Source organism: Lithobates pipiens, unplaced genomic scaffold (genome assembly GCF_037356315.1).
Source record: "Lithobates pipiens isolate NorthernLeopardFrog02 unplaced genomic scaffold, aLitPip1_a1.2 Scaffold_18, whole genome shotgun sequence".
NCBI classification, from domain to species: Eukaryota; Metazoa; Chordata; class Amphibia; order Anura; family Ranidae; genus Lithobates; species Lithobates pipiens.
Window position 1 is genome coordinate 656,664,918 of NW_027507758.1, and position 18,739 is coordinate 656,683,656.

Sequence of the window (18,739 nt, forward strand, 5' to 3'; positions counted from 1 at the left end):
AGCTGACCTTTTGTTTCATTAGATCTATAAAGAATTACCGAATCATGTTGAATTCATTCAAATTCATTCGTTATATTTCTTTCGTATTCATTGTTATTCGTTATTTTTTTATTCGGACATTCGGATGCAAAATTCGGCCGAATTTCGATTCGTTACGAAACGTATTGCACAAGCCTAGATTCAACTACGAGACGGAAGCTATTGGCTACTGGGTATTGAACTTCCTTTTTCTAGTCCCGTCGTACGTGTTGTACGTCACCGCGTTCTTGGCGGTCGGAATTTGGTGTGACCGTGTGTAGGCAAGACAGTCTGAGCCGAATTCCATCGGAATTCCGACGGGAAAACCATCAGAGCTTTTTCCGACGAGGAATTCCGATCGTGTGTACGCGGCATTACTTGTAAACGTTGCTGGAATGTATTGTGTGATCTTAACTCTTCTTCAGACTCGTTTCAAGTGGTCTACCTCTTTTATTAGAAGTGTATAGAAGCTTGGGATTTTCCCTGAATAAACTGAATGTATTTTTGACCTCATCTTGTCTTCGGGGTCATTACATGTTCCCGGAGCTCCGCCGGGAGTTGCTTAACCGTCCGGTTAAAGACTAGGGTTGCCACCTTTTCTTCAAGTCAAACCCGAACACTTTAGTGGCACACAGCAATTTTTTTTTAATAGTATAAACTATACATATATTTTTCTATTAAATAACATTTCTAGTCATATGAAGTTAAGAACAAGAGTCCCCCTTTACATCAGAGTCCACAGAGTTCCCCTTTTACATCTGAACTCGTAGAGTTCACTTTCACTGTAAGGGAGGACTCTGCAGACTCTGATGTAAGGGGGAACTCTGGGGCCTATAACATAAGTGATGCTCTGGGAACCATGATTTATGGGGGGGGACACTGAGGACTCTGATGTAAGGAGAAACACTGTGGCCTCTGGTGTAAAGGGGAACTCTGATCTAAGAGTTGCTCTGAGAGCCCTGATTTGCCTTAGTGTACTTACTCAGATGTGGGAGAGAGAAGGGGAAGACTTCAGTCACAGATAGGGATGGATGGTGAGCTCAGAGGTGTAAATCGAGCCCTCTCTCCTCTCCCGCCTGTGTGTGTGTTTGGGGGGGGGGGGGGGGGAGGATTGTCAGTGCTGGCTTTGAGCAGTGAGAAAGGGTGTAACACACACTCTAAGCCAGAAACCCTGCTGGTAAGCCATAGCCCAGGCTAAATAAAGTGTCCGGGTTTCAGGCAGTCTGAAACCTGGACACATGATTCCAAACCCGAACTGTCCGGGTGAATGCTGGACAGGTGGCAACCCTATTAAAGACCCCAACAAGAGGCACCAGTTAGAAAGGGGCAAACTGACTTACGGTGTTTGTCCAGGATTGGTAAGTCCTTATTTGGGAAATTGGGACCCAGAATTCGGAGACTTGAAGAGACTTCGGCTGGGAAAGAGCCTCCAACCCTGATCACAGAGACTTTGGTTAACCTGCCTGCAGGGGAGGCCTGAGAAGGAGCAGGAAGGAGTCAGCACTTGTCTGTGAGGTGGAGTGTGAGGAAGATCACATCTGTGGGAATTTTTGGACTATCTGGTGACTGAAGTCGTGTCCTGCCGAGCTCCTGCAGGCTTTGCGACATCTTGAAGCCAATGACCAACCTAAACCCCTGGCACGGGACTTGTATACTGGCGGCGAGCCATCCTTTTGTTTTTCAAATATTGCCATCATATTTTGCTTAGTTTTGCTGAAGTTAGCTGCTTTGTTTGCTTGATTTTGAAAAACAATAAACGTAGACATGAGCACTGCCAAAAAATGTGTTCGTTTTTTGCTTCATTCATTTGTAGCACTGACCCCCGAAGGAGCGGCTGATTTAATTGGGCTTACCGTTACCTTCTTGACCTCGTGTGCGTCTAAGGGTTTCCCGAGGTAGATGGCCCAAAAAACTGCAGAAACTGACACTGGATCCACTTTTGGTATATTTATTTGACAACAAGTAGACAGAACAGTCTCTCAATGAAGGGTAGAGGGTTGGGTAGGAAGTTCAGGTACTCTTGGAACTGCAAGAGATAGGAAGTCTGTCACTATAGAAATCCAGAGAATTGCCACTTACAACTGGATTCTCACAGCTACCGGATAGACCTCCTCTCACCGGGCCTAGCAGCCGATAGAGTGTTTGAGTAAAGCGAAGCCTCTGCCACAGATTTGCATATAGAACACTTGCACAAAGTCTCTGCCACAGACTTGTTTGTAACTGAAGGATGTAGATAAATTTAGAGAGCCATCATACGGTACCAGTATCTCGCAGCCGGTCCGGCGATACCGTATGAGTGTAGATTTGCTTGGTGTCTTTCAACTGAGCCTCCAGGCTCTTTCTGGGAAGCCAGCCTTCAGCGTGGCCTTCTCCCGAAGAGTCCTCCGTTGGTTGCTTCTCCAGTTGTTGTGCCTCTCCACAGAGACGGCACCGGACCACCTTTGAATCCTCCTCCCAGTTACTTTGCCGCAGGCTATCCAGCCCCGAGACTCGGAATTGGATAGATCCGCACCCCAGGCCATGAGGGCCATGGGGGCTGGTCAGGAGGACCAGGACCAAACAGACAGAAAGATCTTCTGGACTGGAACCCAGAAGCACGTGATGTCAGAACCTTAAGTACCCTCTCCCGAAATGCACAGCAAGATGACACTCCCACTGGGCTGGCTCCGGGAAAGAATGGCACTCAATGGAACGAAATCTATTGGATATTTTAAACTTTTTTAGCAAATAAAAAACTGAAAAGTGGTGCGTGCAAAATGATTCGGCCCCTTTACTTTCAGTGCAGCAAACTCACTCCAGAAGTTCAGCGAGGATCTCTGAATGATCCAATGTTGTCCTAAATGACTGATGGTGATAAATAGAATCCACCTGTGTGTAATCAAGTCTCTGTATAAATGCACCTGCTCTGTGATAGTCTCAGGGTTCTGTTGAAAGCGCAGAGAGCATCATGAAGACCAAGGAACACACCAGGCAGGTCCGTAATACTGTTGTGGAGAAGTTTAAAGCCGGATTTGGATACAAAAATATTTCCCAAGCTTTAAACATCCCAAGGAGCACTGTGCAAGCGATCATTTTGAAATGGAAGGAGTATCAGACCACTGCAAATCTACCAAGACCTGGCCGTCCCTCTAAACTTTCAGCTCAGACAAGGAGAAGACTGATCAGAGATGCAGCCAAGAGGCCCATGATCACTCTGGATGAACTGCAGAGAACTACAGCTGAGGTGGGAGAGTCTGTCCATAGGACAACAATCAGTCGTACACTGCACAAATCTGCCCTTTATGGAAGAGTGGCAAGAAGAAAGCCATTTCTCAAAGATATCCATAAAAAGTCTCGTCTAAAGTTTGCCACAAGCCACCTGGGAGACACACCAAACATGTGGAAGAAGGTGCTCTGGTCACATGAAACCAAAATACAACTTTTTGCCCACAATGCAAAACGATATGTTTGGCGTAAAAGCAACACAGCTCATCACCCTCAACACACCATCCCCGCCGTCACACATGGTGGTGGCAGCATCATGGTTTGGGCCTGCTTTTCTTCAGCAGGGACAGGGAAGATGGTTAAAATTGAGGGGAAGATGGATGCAGCCAAATACAGGACCATTCTGGATGAAAACCTGTTGGAGTCTGCAAAAGACCTGAAACTGGGACGGAGATTTATCTTCCAACAAGACAATGATCCCAAACATACAGCAAAATCTACAAAGGAATGGTTCACAAATAAACGTATCCAGGTGTTATAATGGCCAAGTCAAAGTCCAGACCTGAATCCAATCGAGAATCTGTGGAAAGAGCTGAAAACTGCTGTTCACAAACGCTCTCCATCCAACCTCACTGAGCTCCAGCTGTTTTGCAAGGAAGAATGGGCAAGAATTTCAGTCTCTCGATGTGTAAAACTGAGAGAGACATACCCAGGGGCGTAACTATAGGGGGTGCAGCAGTTGCGACCGCAACTGGGCCCTGTGATGCAGGGGGCCCATGCAGCCCCCTCTACATATGGCCAACAGCAGCATAGGCAGCTAGGGGTACCAGTGCACCATGCACACAGGTGGCTGGAGGTGGAGGGTGACTAGCAGAGCTCCATGCTCGACTATCGCACTGGCTGCTCTTTAGTTGTGCATTCCCCGCATGACCTGTGTCCTCGGCCGGCCCCTCAGAGTACCCCTCTCCTGCTCCATGCATTGCCGCTCAGTCCGATGTCTGTTCTCCCCAGCCAGAGTCCCGCCCCCCCTGAGTCCGGCCCACACTGCACTGCATACTTCTCCCCAGTAAGCAAACTTTAAGCACACAGATGCAGTGCAGCCCTATGAGAGCCCCCCGGAGGGCACTGCAGGCTTGTCTGCCAGCCCCCCTCCTCCCCCGTCATACACAGATGATGAAAGGTCTTTCTCTGAGCACACTGGATGGAGCCCAGGCCAACATGGATGAGTGCGCGGCCTGCAGCTTGGTCATGGTGAGTGAGAGGACCCCATCCTCCACACACCATTACATACCCCCTCCATCTCCCCCTGGGGACAGGGACCCCTTCTCACGTGGGGACAGGGACACCCACCTCCCCTGGGGACAGGGACCCCTTCTCACCTAGAGCAGTAACTTCATCTGCCCTGGAGAAAAGGACCTCATCTCTTCTGGGGATGGGGACCCCACCCTGTCTAGGGACAGTCCCCCAATGGGGCACCTCAAAATAAAAAAATAAAAATAAAAAAAAACTACTGATACCAGTGGTGGAACTACAGGGCTCACAAAGGTCATACCTGTGACCACGCCCTGGAGTTCCACAGCCGCACTCGGAGGGAAGGGCCCTTGCTGGGGTTCAGGGGGGCCCTTCATGGTTTCTTGCATCGGGGCCCTGAAGGTTCTAGTTACGCCACTGGACATACCCCAAGCGACTTGCAGCTGTAATCGCAGCAAAAGGTGGCTCTACAAAGTATTAACGCAAGGGGGCCCAATCATTTTGCACGCCCCACTTTTCATTTTTTTATTAGTTAAAAAAGTTTCAAAAATCCAATAGATTTCGTTCCACTTCACAATTGTGTCCCACTTGTTGGTGATTCTTCACAAAAAATAAACATTTTATATCTTTATGTTTGAAGCCTGAAATGTGGCAAAAGGTTGAAAAGTTCAAGGGGGCCGAATACTTTCGCAAGGCACTGTAGCTAAACTGCATTCTCACATTTGCCAGTGGTGACAGCGCCACCTGTGGCCAAGCAGAACCCTATGCAATTCAGCTAGACTGGTACTGAAACCATAATTTGGTATAATTGACCCTAAAACCCAACTGTGGTTTTAGGAATTTTAAATAGAGAAAAACGCATAGCGCGTGCTCTTCAGGAGCCGGCGCTACACTTTTTTTTTTTCCCGGTCGTTATAATCGCAATTTGTAAATTAGAAAATTTGTGAATTCTAAAATAAGAAACAAAATCTGAAAATTTGAAAGAATAACTAACTAACAATAACTATTAAAGTATAGGTATTGGAATTTCCTTTCAAATTTGGCTGTTAGTGGGTTGATCTGCAGATAACCATGGTGTGGGTATTTCTCGGCTCCGATGTCCTGAATCTCTAGGTCCTTGAACTCGTATAGGGACATGAAGTGCTTGTCATAGAAGTCTTGATGTAGCAAAGTCACTTGGGCACCTTAAAGCTGGCCCCCAACTCATTGCTAACGATTGCAAGGCATTTGCGCTGCTTCCCTGCTCACTGGAATGGGTCACATTCTGCGGGGCTTACTGCTCACCGGTGGCAAAATTTTAGTTTTTTCCTGAGACCATGAAGCGACTGCAGCATGAAACCCCCCCCTACAACTGGTCCTGTCTATTGGGCACAGGCTTCATCAGCTAAACGGGGGGTGGGGGGGGGTGGGCAGGCATCATCAGCTAAATGGGGGGGGGGGCAGGCTTCATCAGCTAAACGGGGGGTGGGGGGGGTGGGCAGGCCTCATCAGCTAAATGGGGGGGGGGGGCAGGCTTCATCAGCTAAACGGGGGAAATTCTTCACTGGCAATACACATAACACTTGCACTTCTAGGCACGGGGAGACACAATGACCTCAGCACACAACTCCTCCCTATGCGTTTCGTCACACGTGACGTTGTCCTATATAAACTGTATCACACTATTGGCGCACACTGTTCCCATATTTATACTGGTGTCAGAAGATATCTGGCGGTTGATTACTACACATTCCCGACCCCCTAAGGAGAGAGCTTGGAGCAGCTTTTAATGATTTACCCTTGGGGGAATAAGATTTGAGCCTTGCAGACCTCTCTAGAGATAGAGGGTCACCTACAGCAGCCAGTAAGCATGCATTTTTATCATTGAAGGTGGTGGTTTTGCACAAGAATAGGAAACGGCGATGGATACTCGCTACTTTTATACATTTCTTAAGGAGAATTTTGTGGACTCTCTTATCTTTTTATTTGTTCTTTTATATATATATATTGGTGTCTTCATGGTGGAATTTATATTGACAACCACGGATGTTTAACTCATTTTATAGCGCAGCTCTGATATTTATAAAAAGAAAAAACAATGTTCCGTCTGCTGTGTTGTTACTAGTGACAGCCGGTGTGATTTACTAAAACCGGGGTACACAGAATCTGGTGCAGCTCTGCATAGTAACCAATCAGCTTCCAGATTTCATTGCCAAGGCTTAATTGAACAAGCTGAAGTTAGAAGCTGATTGGTTCCCATGCAGAGCTGCACCAGATTCTGTGTGCTCCGGTTTTAGTAAATCCCCCCCCCCCCATCTGTGTCATTTATGTAATAACTTATTTTGCCCGGAGTTTCCCTTTAAAATTACAGTGTGGAAAGATGTACTTTGTCTCTTTCTGCGTGTTTTACAATCATTTGGCTGCGATATTACCCCGTAGATGAGCCGAGCGCCAGTCCTGCACGCATGGTGGCCCTCCGCCAACTCCTCAGAATAGATGTCGGACGGGTTATTAACTCCTCGTCCTGTTTTATTATTAATCGTTAGACATCAGAGACCGCCGCCGCACAGTGCGCTGTGACTCCGGGGTCCCGTATACGCTCGCTTAGCCCAAATGGCGAAGGTATTAAATATTTATTACCAAGCTGAGGCAGCAGGACAGAACGGAATGACTGCAAGCTGACAGCAGACATATACGGCGGCAATTAGCGTTCGATGCATCTCTGCGGTCTGCATACGTTTATCCGGGCGCTGGGCTCACGATCGATCGCTGCGCAGGTTAGTCACGCAGGGGCCCTCAGCCTCGGTTACAGCTCTTATTCAGACAGAATTCATTCTGTTTATAGTGCGAAAGGGATGATCTGGTCATGGTAAAGTTGCAGCGGATACAAGGACGTGCTGAATTGTGGAAACCGCGATTATCCGACTCAAAATGGCTCGTCCGATCGCAGTTGGCTTTCAATTAGCTGGGTGATTGGTTATCAGGGGTCGTCGAGCCGCAATTATTGGTTCATTTATGAAAAAGTGTCCTAATGACAAAAAACCCAAAAATGTAACACATTGTATCTTACCAGTCCATAGATGTGGTGGCTGCTTTCGTTTTATTTTTTTCAGGCTTGATCCAGTCATACTCCCTGTCCTAGGAGGACAACCCTCACTCATTCTGCTGGAGGAGCAGCATTGTCACCCTAGACCAGTGATGGGGAACCTCGGCAACCCCAGATGTTTTGGAACTACATTTGCCACGATGCTCAACTACACTGCAGAGTGCAAGAACATCCTGGTAAATGTAGTTCCAAAACCTCCAGGGTGCCGAGGTTCGCCATCACTGCACTAGACTGATTTGAACTACAAACACCTCCCACTCTACTCATCTTCATTACATAGAAGTCATACATGTCCTTGAAGGGCGGCACAGTGGTGTAGTGGTTAGCACTCTCACCTAGCAGTAAGAAGGGTCGCTGGTTCAAATCCCAACCAGGACACTACCTGCCTGGAGTTTGCATGTTCTCCCTGTGCCTGCGTGGGTTTCCTCCAGGCACTCCAGTTTCCTCCCACACTCCAAAGACATGCAGGTAGGTTAATTGGCTTCTGTCCAAAATTGGCCCTAATATATGAATGGAGACCTTGGATTGTGGCTCCTTCAGGGTAGGGACTGATGTGAGTGTGCAATATACAGGGATAGGGACAATTGTAGACACCTCACTCAGGTTGAACTGGATGGACTGGTGTCTTTATTCTACCTTACTAACTATGAAACTATAGCAGTGAGGAGCTTTGTAGTTCACAGAAGATAGCTGAGAAAGCTGATAACATTCTCTGGAGATATCAGTTCAGTTCACAAGCAGCTACAAAAAAAAACACTGAATTGCAGACATTTTTAACAACCTTCTTCTGTACTTCCAAAATATAAACTTGGCTCTAAAAAAAAGAAAACAAATTCAGCAGCCACATCTAAGCCCACGTACACACGGTCGGAGATTTTGCCAACCAAATCCGTCGGATTTTGCCCGTCGGATTTAGTCCGACGGATTGTGTCCGAAACTGTTGCATACACACGGTCGGGCCAAGTTGGCGAAAAATCCGATCTTTCAGAACGTGATGACGTAATTTCGTTACGATGGGACTACATTCAGGCTAGTAGCCAATAGCTTTGATGTAGGAATTTGATCTGAGCATGAATGGCACTTGATCCGATGAAAATGCTCTACACATGATCGGATTAGGTCCGTCCGGCCCAGTTGGTCGGGAAATATTTCCAACATGTTGGAAAATTGGGTCGGATGGAGATTCGGACGGAATCAGTCCGATGCAGACCACACACAGTCAGATTATCTGACGACACGGTCCGATAAGACTCATTCCGACGGATTCTCCGACCGTGTGTACAAGGGCTAAGGATTGGTAAGCTGCAATCAATGTAGCACTACCCCAGGAGGAGTCAATGTGTGGTTCTTCTGTGGCCTGCCCCAGCGATGACCCACCCTGGACCTGGACCTGGACCTCAGTGATGCTGACACAGCTGAATTATTGTAGAGTGGTTCTTTTGAAGAAAGTTAAGGTCCTGCTAAAGAAATTGGTCAGACAACAAATGCAAAGCAGCATCAAACTGTTCCCAATGCAGCAACACAACTGGCCTAAGATAGACCAATCGATGGCCAGTGGGAATAGATATACTGCAATACATCCCTGTCTGCATTGGAACCCTTATCCTACAGCGGAGTGCTCAGATGAAAAGGCCTCTCACCATTGATGAAGTTGGTTCCAAGAAATCCACATTGATTTATAGCGGTTGTGAGGAGCATAACCCCGCTAGTTCTGGAACCATCATCTCTTTCTCAAGTTCAAGGGATGACTCTAATGTTTGCAACACCTTCTCTGTCTCTTGTGGCATCATCTCCCCCGCTGCCTCCGTTCGGACCTACTGCTCTCCAACCAGTCCCACATGGAAGGGGTGTATCAGTCTACCAGGAACTCTAGTAGACACCTATGTTTCCTTCTTCCTGCCATGTCTTGGAGGTTGATAGGCTTCATTATTTTGAATATTGGAATTCAATATTGGAGAAAGCATCTCTAGTGATATCCTCAAGTTGACGGGAGAGTCTGTTCCTTAAAATCCTCTCCTCAATCCTCAAAGCTAATAAATGTCGTCTGGTGCCCTATGAGTGCTATCTACAAGCTTCCCATCTTCGGTGGACTTGGACAAACCTGCTGAAAATAGCCTTCACCTCCACAACAATAACAGATGACAGAAATTGTTGATTTCCTGGCTGGTAGGGCTCTTGGCTTTTCTCCAAGTTGTGGAGGAGTTACCACTTCCATCATTCAAGACATCTGCACCTTCAGAGTGCCCATCTCAGAATGGAGGATCCACTGCAGTGACTTGTCTAATGCCATCCAACCTTCTTCCTGTTCTTTGCACAGTCTGGTGGCGGTGACTGAAACAATCAGAATTAATTCATTCATGTTGGTTACTTGACCCTTCAAGGCGGTCATCACCCTGCTAAAGTGTCAGAGAGAATCCTGGATGAGCCCCCACTTGTAGTACAACCCCCCAGAGAAGCTGTTGGATGTATCAGGTTCCTCTGTGCCCTGAATACAAGTTGCACACTAACACCTTGAACTTTTTATAATTGTTTTTTTTTTAACAAAGTAAAAGTCTTGTGAAAGAAATTGGATTGGCAACATATTCAATGAAGTGCCCAATAATTTACAGTGTTCAAACACACAGACTTAAAGATTCTTTTCCTCCCTTCCTTCTTTCCTTCCTTCCTCCCACCCTTCATTCCTTCCCTTCCTTCCTCTGTCCTCTTGTTCTTCCTTCATTCTTTCCTTAATTTTTCCCACTCTCCATTTCTTCCATCTTTCTTTCCTGTCCTTGTTTTCTTCTTTCCTTTCTGACATCTTGTATTCCTTCCATCTCCTTTCCTCTTCCCTTCCCTTTCCCCTCCTTTCCTCTTCCCTTCCCTTTTGTTTCCTTTCCTCTTCCCTTTTTCTTTCCATTTTATTTCCTCTTCCCTTCTTATTTCATTTTCCCTTCTTCTTTCCTTTCCTTTCCTCTTCCCTTCTTTCTTTCCTTTCTTTTCTTCTTCCCTTCCATTTTCTTTCCTCTTCCCTTTTTTCTCTTCCCTTCCCTTTCCATTTCCCTTTTTCTTTTCTTCCCTTTTTTTTCATTTCCTCTTCCCTTTTTCTTTCCTTTCCTCTTCCCTTCCTGTTTCCTTTCTTTCCTTTCCCTTTTTCATTTCCTTCCATTTCTTTAGGGTTCCATGTGGAAGATAATTATATTGGTACATGTGGGGGAGGGGGAGTGAAGCTGAAGTCATTTTCTTTCCGTAGTTCCACTTTTATGAAAAGATATAAAATCTCAGTTTATAAAGTTTTAATCTTTAATGTCAAATTAAATTGAACAAAAACAAATTACAATTTCCTTTTACCCTCATCGAAATCCATTCCAGATCCTTCTGCGAAGGTCTTACGCCCTGTACACGCGGTCGGACTTTCCAGCGGAAAATGTGCGATCGGATCGCGTTGTCGGAAATTCCGATGGTGTGCGGGGGCTCCATCTGACTTTTTCCGTCGGAATTTCCGACACACAAAGTTTGAGAGCGGGATCTAAAAATTTTCCGTCAACAAAATCTGATCGTTTAAATTCCAATCGCGTGTAGACAGTTCCGAGGGACTGTGTGACGAAGTGCCGCGCATGCTCAGAATAAATTACGAGGCGAAAGCTATTGGCTACCGGCCCGTTTTATAGTCCCGTCGTACGTGTTCTACGTCAACCTCGTTCAGAACGATCGGATTTTCCAACAACTTTGTGCGACCCGTGTGCATGCAAGACAAGTTTGGGCCAAAATCCGTCGGAAAAAATCCGACAGATTTTGGCGTCGGAAAAGTCCGACCGTGTGTATGGGGCATAATGGACAAAGGAATGATTTTTCTTCCTCTAGTATTGGGATCCGCAGGGCCGGCGCCACATTTTGGTGGAATGATCAGAATTTTGTTTAGAATGAATGTTTTTAGGCCCGTGATGTATCATGAAAGAGAACTTATCACCAAAAAAATCATCACAGAAGGAACTTGATGTTTAAAAAAAAAAGAAAAAGTTTTGGTTAAATAACAAAAAAATTAATCGTTACACCCAACCACTTAAAACCTCCCCCCCCCCCCCATAAAACATTTGGAGTCCTGCCCCATCCCTACTACACACACATCAGGGGCACCGATTACATGAAAAACGTGTGATTGTGCTACACATGTTACATGTCGCCTGAGATCAATAATTCTCGGCCCACTATAAACGTTTGTCTCTAAACTGATAGGAGCTGTGAAAGCATCACCAATGGAAAATAGAGGGTGATGAATTTTGACGCCGTTTCACAATTTTAATGCTTGACATGTGGGGTATCTATTTGCTCAGCAAGCAACAAACAACAATTTCCAGCTCACTTACCAGTCAGCCTGCAATGAACCGAATTAACTCCGTCTAACAGAGGCCACGTCACGGCACCCCGGTGTACTGCAGTGGCTGTGACGTGGCTGCTGTAGCTTCCGCATGGATATGCAAATGTGTGCAGACTAAACCCCTTGTTTTACCACGAACTGTTAGCTCTTGTACACACGGTCAGAGATTCCGACAACCAAACCCGTCGGAGTAATTCCGAAAGTGATGTTGAAGTCGGAAAATCCGATTGTACGTAACGCGATGACGTTATTTCGTTCCGACGGGACTACGTTCAGGCTAGTAGCCAATAGCTTTGGTCTAGGAATTTGATCTGAGCATGCGTGGCACTTTGTCCCTCGGAGTAGGCTACACATGATCGGAGTATATGCGATAGGAGCATTTTGTCGGAAAATTTTACCGGCAAGTTGGAAAACTTGGTCCGTCGGATAGTCAGATGGAAACAGTCCGATAGGAAACATTCCGTCGGAATCTCCAACCGGGTGTACAAGGGCTTAGACAAAACAATTGGGTTTGTTGCAGGCTGGCTGGTGAGTGAGCTGGGAATTTTTTTTTTTTTTTTTTTTTTTTTTTTTTTTAAATGCGTTGCCCCTCCATGTGCTCTGTGCTACAAAGGCCAGTTATAGGTTGGGGCGGTTACCATTATTTGGTCCATTTACTTGGTGCAACCTTCTCTTTTATAATTTACCCAAAAATTTGGAATGCTCACAACAATTTGTTTTTATATCTAGAGCCCTGAGTATAAATTTGAATCGAATAAAAGTAAATGGCCAGGCAGATGTTGTTCTTCATTTAGAAATTGTAAGATGGTTTCCTGAAAAGAAGCATTCACAGACCTCAATATAGATCTGCTCTACGCTACCGATAGGGAGGGGTCAGGCCACGCCCACGGGTGAGACCACGCCCGCCTCCTCAAACAATCCTGATTGGCTGCTATCAATCAATGCATTCTGCCTGTTTCATAATATGGTGACCCCAATATTACGGAGAGGGGGGGGGGGGTCCCTTGTCTTGCAGGTTACTGGCTCTTCACCACATGCGGGGCCAGCGGTCCTCATGGGCCGAGTCAGAAGCTCTGCGATGAATCCTATGAGAACTTCAGCGTGATTGTCGGGACGGGAGCGCAAAGGGGCGTACAGATCTGGCGGGTCCCCGAAACCAACCGATACAGGTGATGCTTGTGGCTGCTATTATTATTATACATATATAAATAAATAAATATAGATAGATAATATATGAAAAAAAAATTATATATATATATACAGTGCCTTGAGAAAGTATTCGGCCCCCTTGAACTTTTCAATCTTTTGCCACATTTCAGGCTTCAAACATAAAGATATAATTTTTTTATTTTTTGTGAAGAATCACCAACAAGTGGGACACAATTGTGAAGTGGAACGAAATCTATTGGATTTTTGAAACTTTTTTAACTAATAAAAAAATGAAAAGTGGGGCGTGCAAAATGATTCGGCCCCCTTGCGTTAATACTTTGTAGAGCCCCTTTTGCTGCGATTACAGCTGCAAGTCGCTTGGGGTGTCTCTATCAGTTTTGCACATCGAGAGACTGAAATTCTTGCCCATTCTTCCTTGCAAAACAGCTGGAGCTCAGTGAGGTTGGATGGAGAGCGTTTGTGAACAGCAGTTTTCAGCTCTTTCCACAGATTCTCGATTGGATTCAGGTCTGGACTTTGACTTGGCCATTCTAACACCTGGATACTTTTATTTGTGAACCATTCCTTTGTAGATTTTGCTGTATGTTTGGGATCATTGTCTTGTTGGAAGATAAATCTCCGTCCCAGTTTCAGGTCTTTTGCAGACTCCAACAGGTTTTCATCCAGAATGGTCCTGTATTTGGCTGCATCCATCTTCCCCTCAATTTTAACCATCTTCCCTGTCCCTGCTGAAGAAAAGCAGGCCCAAACCATGATGCTGCCACCACCATGTGTGACAGTGGGGATGGTGTGTTGAGGGTGATGAGCTGTGTTGCTTTTACGCCAAACATATCGTTTTGCATTGTGGGCAAAAAGTTGGATTTTGGTTTCATGTGACCAGAGCACCTTCTTCCACATGTTTGGTGTGTCTCCCAGGTGGCTTGTGGCAAACTTTAGACGAGACTTTTTATGGATATCTTTGAGAAATGGCTTTCTTCTTGCCACTCTTCCATAAAGGCCAGATTTGTGCAGTGTACGACTGATTGTTGTCCTATGGACAGACTCTCCCACCTCAGCTGTAGTCCTCTGCAGTTCATCCAGAGTGATCATGGGCCTCTTGGCTGCATCTCTGATCAGTCTTCTCCTTGTCTGAGCTGAAAGTTTAGAGGGACGGCCAGGTCTTGGTAGATTTGCAGTGGTCTGATACTCCTTCCATTTCAAAATGATGGCTTGCACAGTGCTCCTTGGGATGTTTAAAACTTGGGAAATCGTTTTGTATCCAAATCCGGCTTTAAACTTCTCCACAACAGTATTACGGACCTGCCTGGTGTGTTCCTTGGTCTTCATGATGCTCTCTGCGCTTTCAACAGAACCCTGAGACTATCACAGAGCAGGTGCATTTATACAGAGACTTGATTACACACAGGTGGATTCTATTTATCACCATCAGTCATTTAGGACAACATTGGATCATTCAGAGATCCTCGCTGAACTTCTGGAGTGAGTTTGCTGCACTGAAAGTAAAGGGGCCGAATAATTTTGCACGCACCACTTTTCAGTTTTTTATTTGCTAAAAAAGTTTAAAATATCCAATAGATTTCGTTCCACTTCACAATTGTGTCCCACTTGTTGGTGATTCTTCACAAAAAATTTACATTTTATATCTTTATGTTTGAAGCCTGAAATGTGGCAAAAGGTTGAAAAGTTCAAGGGGGCCGAATACTTTCGCAAGGCACTGTATATATATATATATATAAATAAAAGGTATACAAATATTATATATAATTATAATTAATTCTATTATATTATATAAAATTATATATATATATATATATATATATATATATATATATATACACATACACATGTATTGTATATACACACACTATATATAAATAAGCACAATGTATATAAAAAAATTCACAGCTTTCTATACTGAGTAGGAGGAGCAACTTCTATTTTTTTTTTTTATAATATATTATGTGTATGATTGGTGGAAATTCATAGTAACTCCAGGGCCACAATCATAAATCATGGGGCCCCGTACAGTATAAAAGCCGCCTTTCCCCAATACCTCCCATATGTATCCTCACCTCCCCTCCCCCACCATGCTGTCAGAGCGGTCACCCTCCATCCATTCACACTGGGTGCCCCCCGCTCCTCCTCCTGCTGTCCTCAGGTGTGGCCCCGCTGGATCCCTATTCTTTCTGGGATTTGTGGTGGCTCCTGGTTTCCATGGTTGCTGACTACTGCCCCATTTACACTGACTGCCTGACATTATCTACCCCAGGGGGATAAACAGGGCTCTCCATAGAAATCATGGGGCTCCATATAAAGCTGCACTGGCAGTCCCTGCTGGGCCCCCCTGATGACCCAATGGGGGCCCCGGTGTAGGAGTACCGATTGACATCCCTGAGGAACTCCATAAACCTTATTTCCTATATTCAGATGACTGATTTTCTGTTATGTGATCAGCTGAGGTGCAGATTGCGTTAGGTTCTTCTCTGACCTTTCCTTCTCTGATCTCCTCTGTGGGTTGGGTGGATGTCAGGTCTTGTGCTCTTCCTCTGTATGGGGTGAACACTGTGAGCTCTTCATTCTGTGTAATTAGAGGAGAGCCGCCGCACTCTGTACTTTTCATTAACAAGAGTTGTTACGTCGTCATAATCAGAACCTTTCAGGTATTTATATCCTCCTCGCTGCTCGAGATACTCATCTCCCCACATCACCTGAATAATAATGTCTCCTGATATTCTCACAAAGACCACAAAGGAAATGTACAGAATTATAGATATTGTCATTATGTGTCATTTCCTACAATAAAAATGGATCCTTCATTATAGTGTAAGTAGAGTCAGGGATGGGCGGAGTCCCTGGTCTTTATTATTATTATAAAAATATAGTATCAATTTCCCTTCAGTTCCTGTGCCAATGACACAACAGGAACTGAGAAGAAATCTCTTCAAAGTGAATTGTTATATTCATGTCCATTATGAGGGGTTAATTTTGTTTATTGAAAATCTTACAAACAACAACTTATATACAATAAAAACATAATAAATAAATAAAACATATTTACAAAATAATTGAATACAATTATACAAACCAGAAAGAACAAGAACAAAATAAACAGTGCAAAACAAATTGCGCATTACATAATCCCTATGGGAGAGCCAGACTAAGGAACATCACCGTCACCATGCATGGAGCCTTTTATCAAAATTATATTGGATCTGAAAATCTAGGGGAGTGAAAGAAGAATACAAAGAAAGCCGCACACCCCGAGATCAACAGGCAGCCGCTACAGAGTCCTGATATTCCTCCACGCCTTTATCCAGGCCTCCTGCTGCCACCGGTCTTTCTCAAGACCCCGAATCTTCCCAACCTCACCCAGAATGTTCTCCACCACCACTTCCACAGGGAGGATTTTACCCCGTAAGGATACCTGACACCGTGCACTCCACGTGAAATAACGGACTACTAAACTAACTAAAAAAAAGTGTTTCTAAATCATAATCCCGACGAGTCTGGAAAGCCCCATACACCCACTCTGCATAACTCATATGGGGGAGGAAGGGTATACTCAGAGCCCTCCCCACCCTCTTGTACACCTCTATATTAAAAGGGCACTGAAGTAGAAAGTGATCCATGGACTCCACCACTCCTCCACACTCCACTCTCGGGCAGCCCCGATCACTCATGGAAAGAAACTTCAAGTTGCCCTTCACATATAGTTTTCCATGAAAGGCAAGCCAAGCCTGATCCCTAAATTTCATTGGGATTCTCTCCAAATTAATCAACCGCAAACCCACCCCCAAAACCAGGCTTGGGCAATCCCTCAAGGCCAGTGGCTCGCAAAAAACAGAGCTCATGATCCGCTTCTCAAGAAGTTTCCTTGGAAGAGATCTGACTTCTCCTGCCGTTACTTGCCACTGCCGAAGCATTTTCAAACACGGGGCAACATAAGCCGGGAGCTTATCATGCTTGACCCTCAGGCTTTTCACTGGCCCACCATTTTCCCAGTCTCGCAGAAAGGGCCTAAACCAGGACTGGAAAATACCAACCCACCCAGGCGGTCTCTCTGCCAACATGTTACCAAGATTGTACTTCACAAACATCAGAGAGAAAAAGACTACAGGGTTGATCATCCCTAGACCACCCTCCCGCCTAGAAAGGTAAGTCACATTCCTTTTGACAAGGTTTATTCTGTTCCCCCATAACAGCTGGAAGAAACAAGTATAGACCCTGGTATAGAGAGAAGCTGGCAAAACGCAAACAAAACTGACATATAGAAAAATCGGAATCAGGTAAGTCTTGATCAGATCAACCTTTTCCCTCAAGGAAAGCTGCCAACCTTTCCAGCTTGCCACCTTGGCATCGGCATTCTCCAGCCTGTTCACCCAATTTGCATGACCATAGTCACCTGGGCCAAATTCAATGCCTAGAACTCTAATTTTTTGCTGGGGCTCCGGGAAGTCATCCGGGAGAACAAAGCTCTCACCTTCCACGCCCATCCAGAAAGCTTCACACTTGTCCTGGTTGACCTTTGAACCTGATGCCTCTGAATACTGTGTTATCACTGAGACCACCTCCTGCGCCTCCCCAGTCCCAGAGACAAAAACAGAAACATCATCAGCATAGGCCACAACTTTCAAAGGAGGCTCACCAGCGATGCCCATAGGTACCCCACACAATGGCCCATTCTCCAGCCTTCTGATGAAGGGGTCAATTGCAAATGCATATAACAGAGGACTCAATGGGCACCCCTGACGCACACCCGAGCCGACCACAAAGGGTTGCCCGACCCAACCATTAACTAGCGGAAAGCTTTCAGCCCCTTTGTACAAAATCTTAAGCCAATCAATGAAACCCCCCTCCAGGCCATATCTGCCAAGAAGGAGCCATAAGTACTCATGATTAACCCGATCAAAGGCCTTAGCCTGATCCAATGTCAGCAAAAATTTACCCCAACCAGCAGCCCTACAACGCTCCAAGGCCTCCCGGACGGCTAACACTGCTGAGAAAGTGCTTCTACCTTGGACCGAACAGTGCTGGTGGTGGGATAACAAACTGCCTGCCACTGGTGATAATCGCCAGAAAAAAATCTTTGCCAGTATCTTTCTATCGACATTAAGAAGGCTAATGGGGCGCCAATTCTCAATCATCGAAGGATCTTTACCCTTTGACAGAAGGATCACTGCAGATTGCCTCATGGAGGGAGGGAGAGAACCCTCCTGCAAACAGCCATTAAAAACCTCCGCAAGGTAGGGAGCCAGGATCGTCTTAAAACATTTATAAAACTCAGCTGTCAACCCATCTGGCCCTGGCGTTTTCTTGATGGCCAGTTTATCAATAGCCTGGACTACCTCATCTGCAGTGATTTCATCTGTCAAAAAAGGAACATTACTTTCCAGTCCTGGTGTAGAGTCCAAAAAACCCAACATCCTTGTCCGATCAAGGTTCCTTCCTCCCAGGAGATCGGCATAGTATGACCTGACCACCTCCAGGATCCCTGACCTAGACTTCGTCAGGGAGCCCGTACTGTCCTTCAGGCCATGGACCGTCTTAACTGCTACGCTCTGTTTACAGTTCTGGTAAGGGTCAGGCGAATGGTATTTCCCGTAATCCCTCTCCTGAACCAAAGAGGCGTGCCGGTCATATTCATGTCTCCTAAGGAG

At 45.6% G+C, this 18,739-nt stretch overlaps 1 protein-coding gene across 1 annotated transcript in view; it reads left to right on the forward strand.

Moving 5' to 3' along the window:
* Positions 1-18,739, forward strand: part of LOC143986919 (ALK tyrosine kinase receptor-like) — a gene marked incomplete at both ends in the record, with an annotated part of 240,164 nt that overhangs the window by 136,256 nt on the left and 85,169 nt on the right. The window contains 1 exon segment of the mRNA XM_077485327.1: positions 12,928-13,081. Within this exon segment, the coding sequence (XP_077341453.1) occupies positions 12,928-13,081 (154 nt within the window).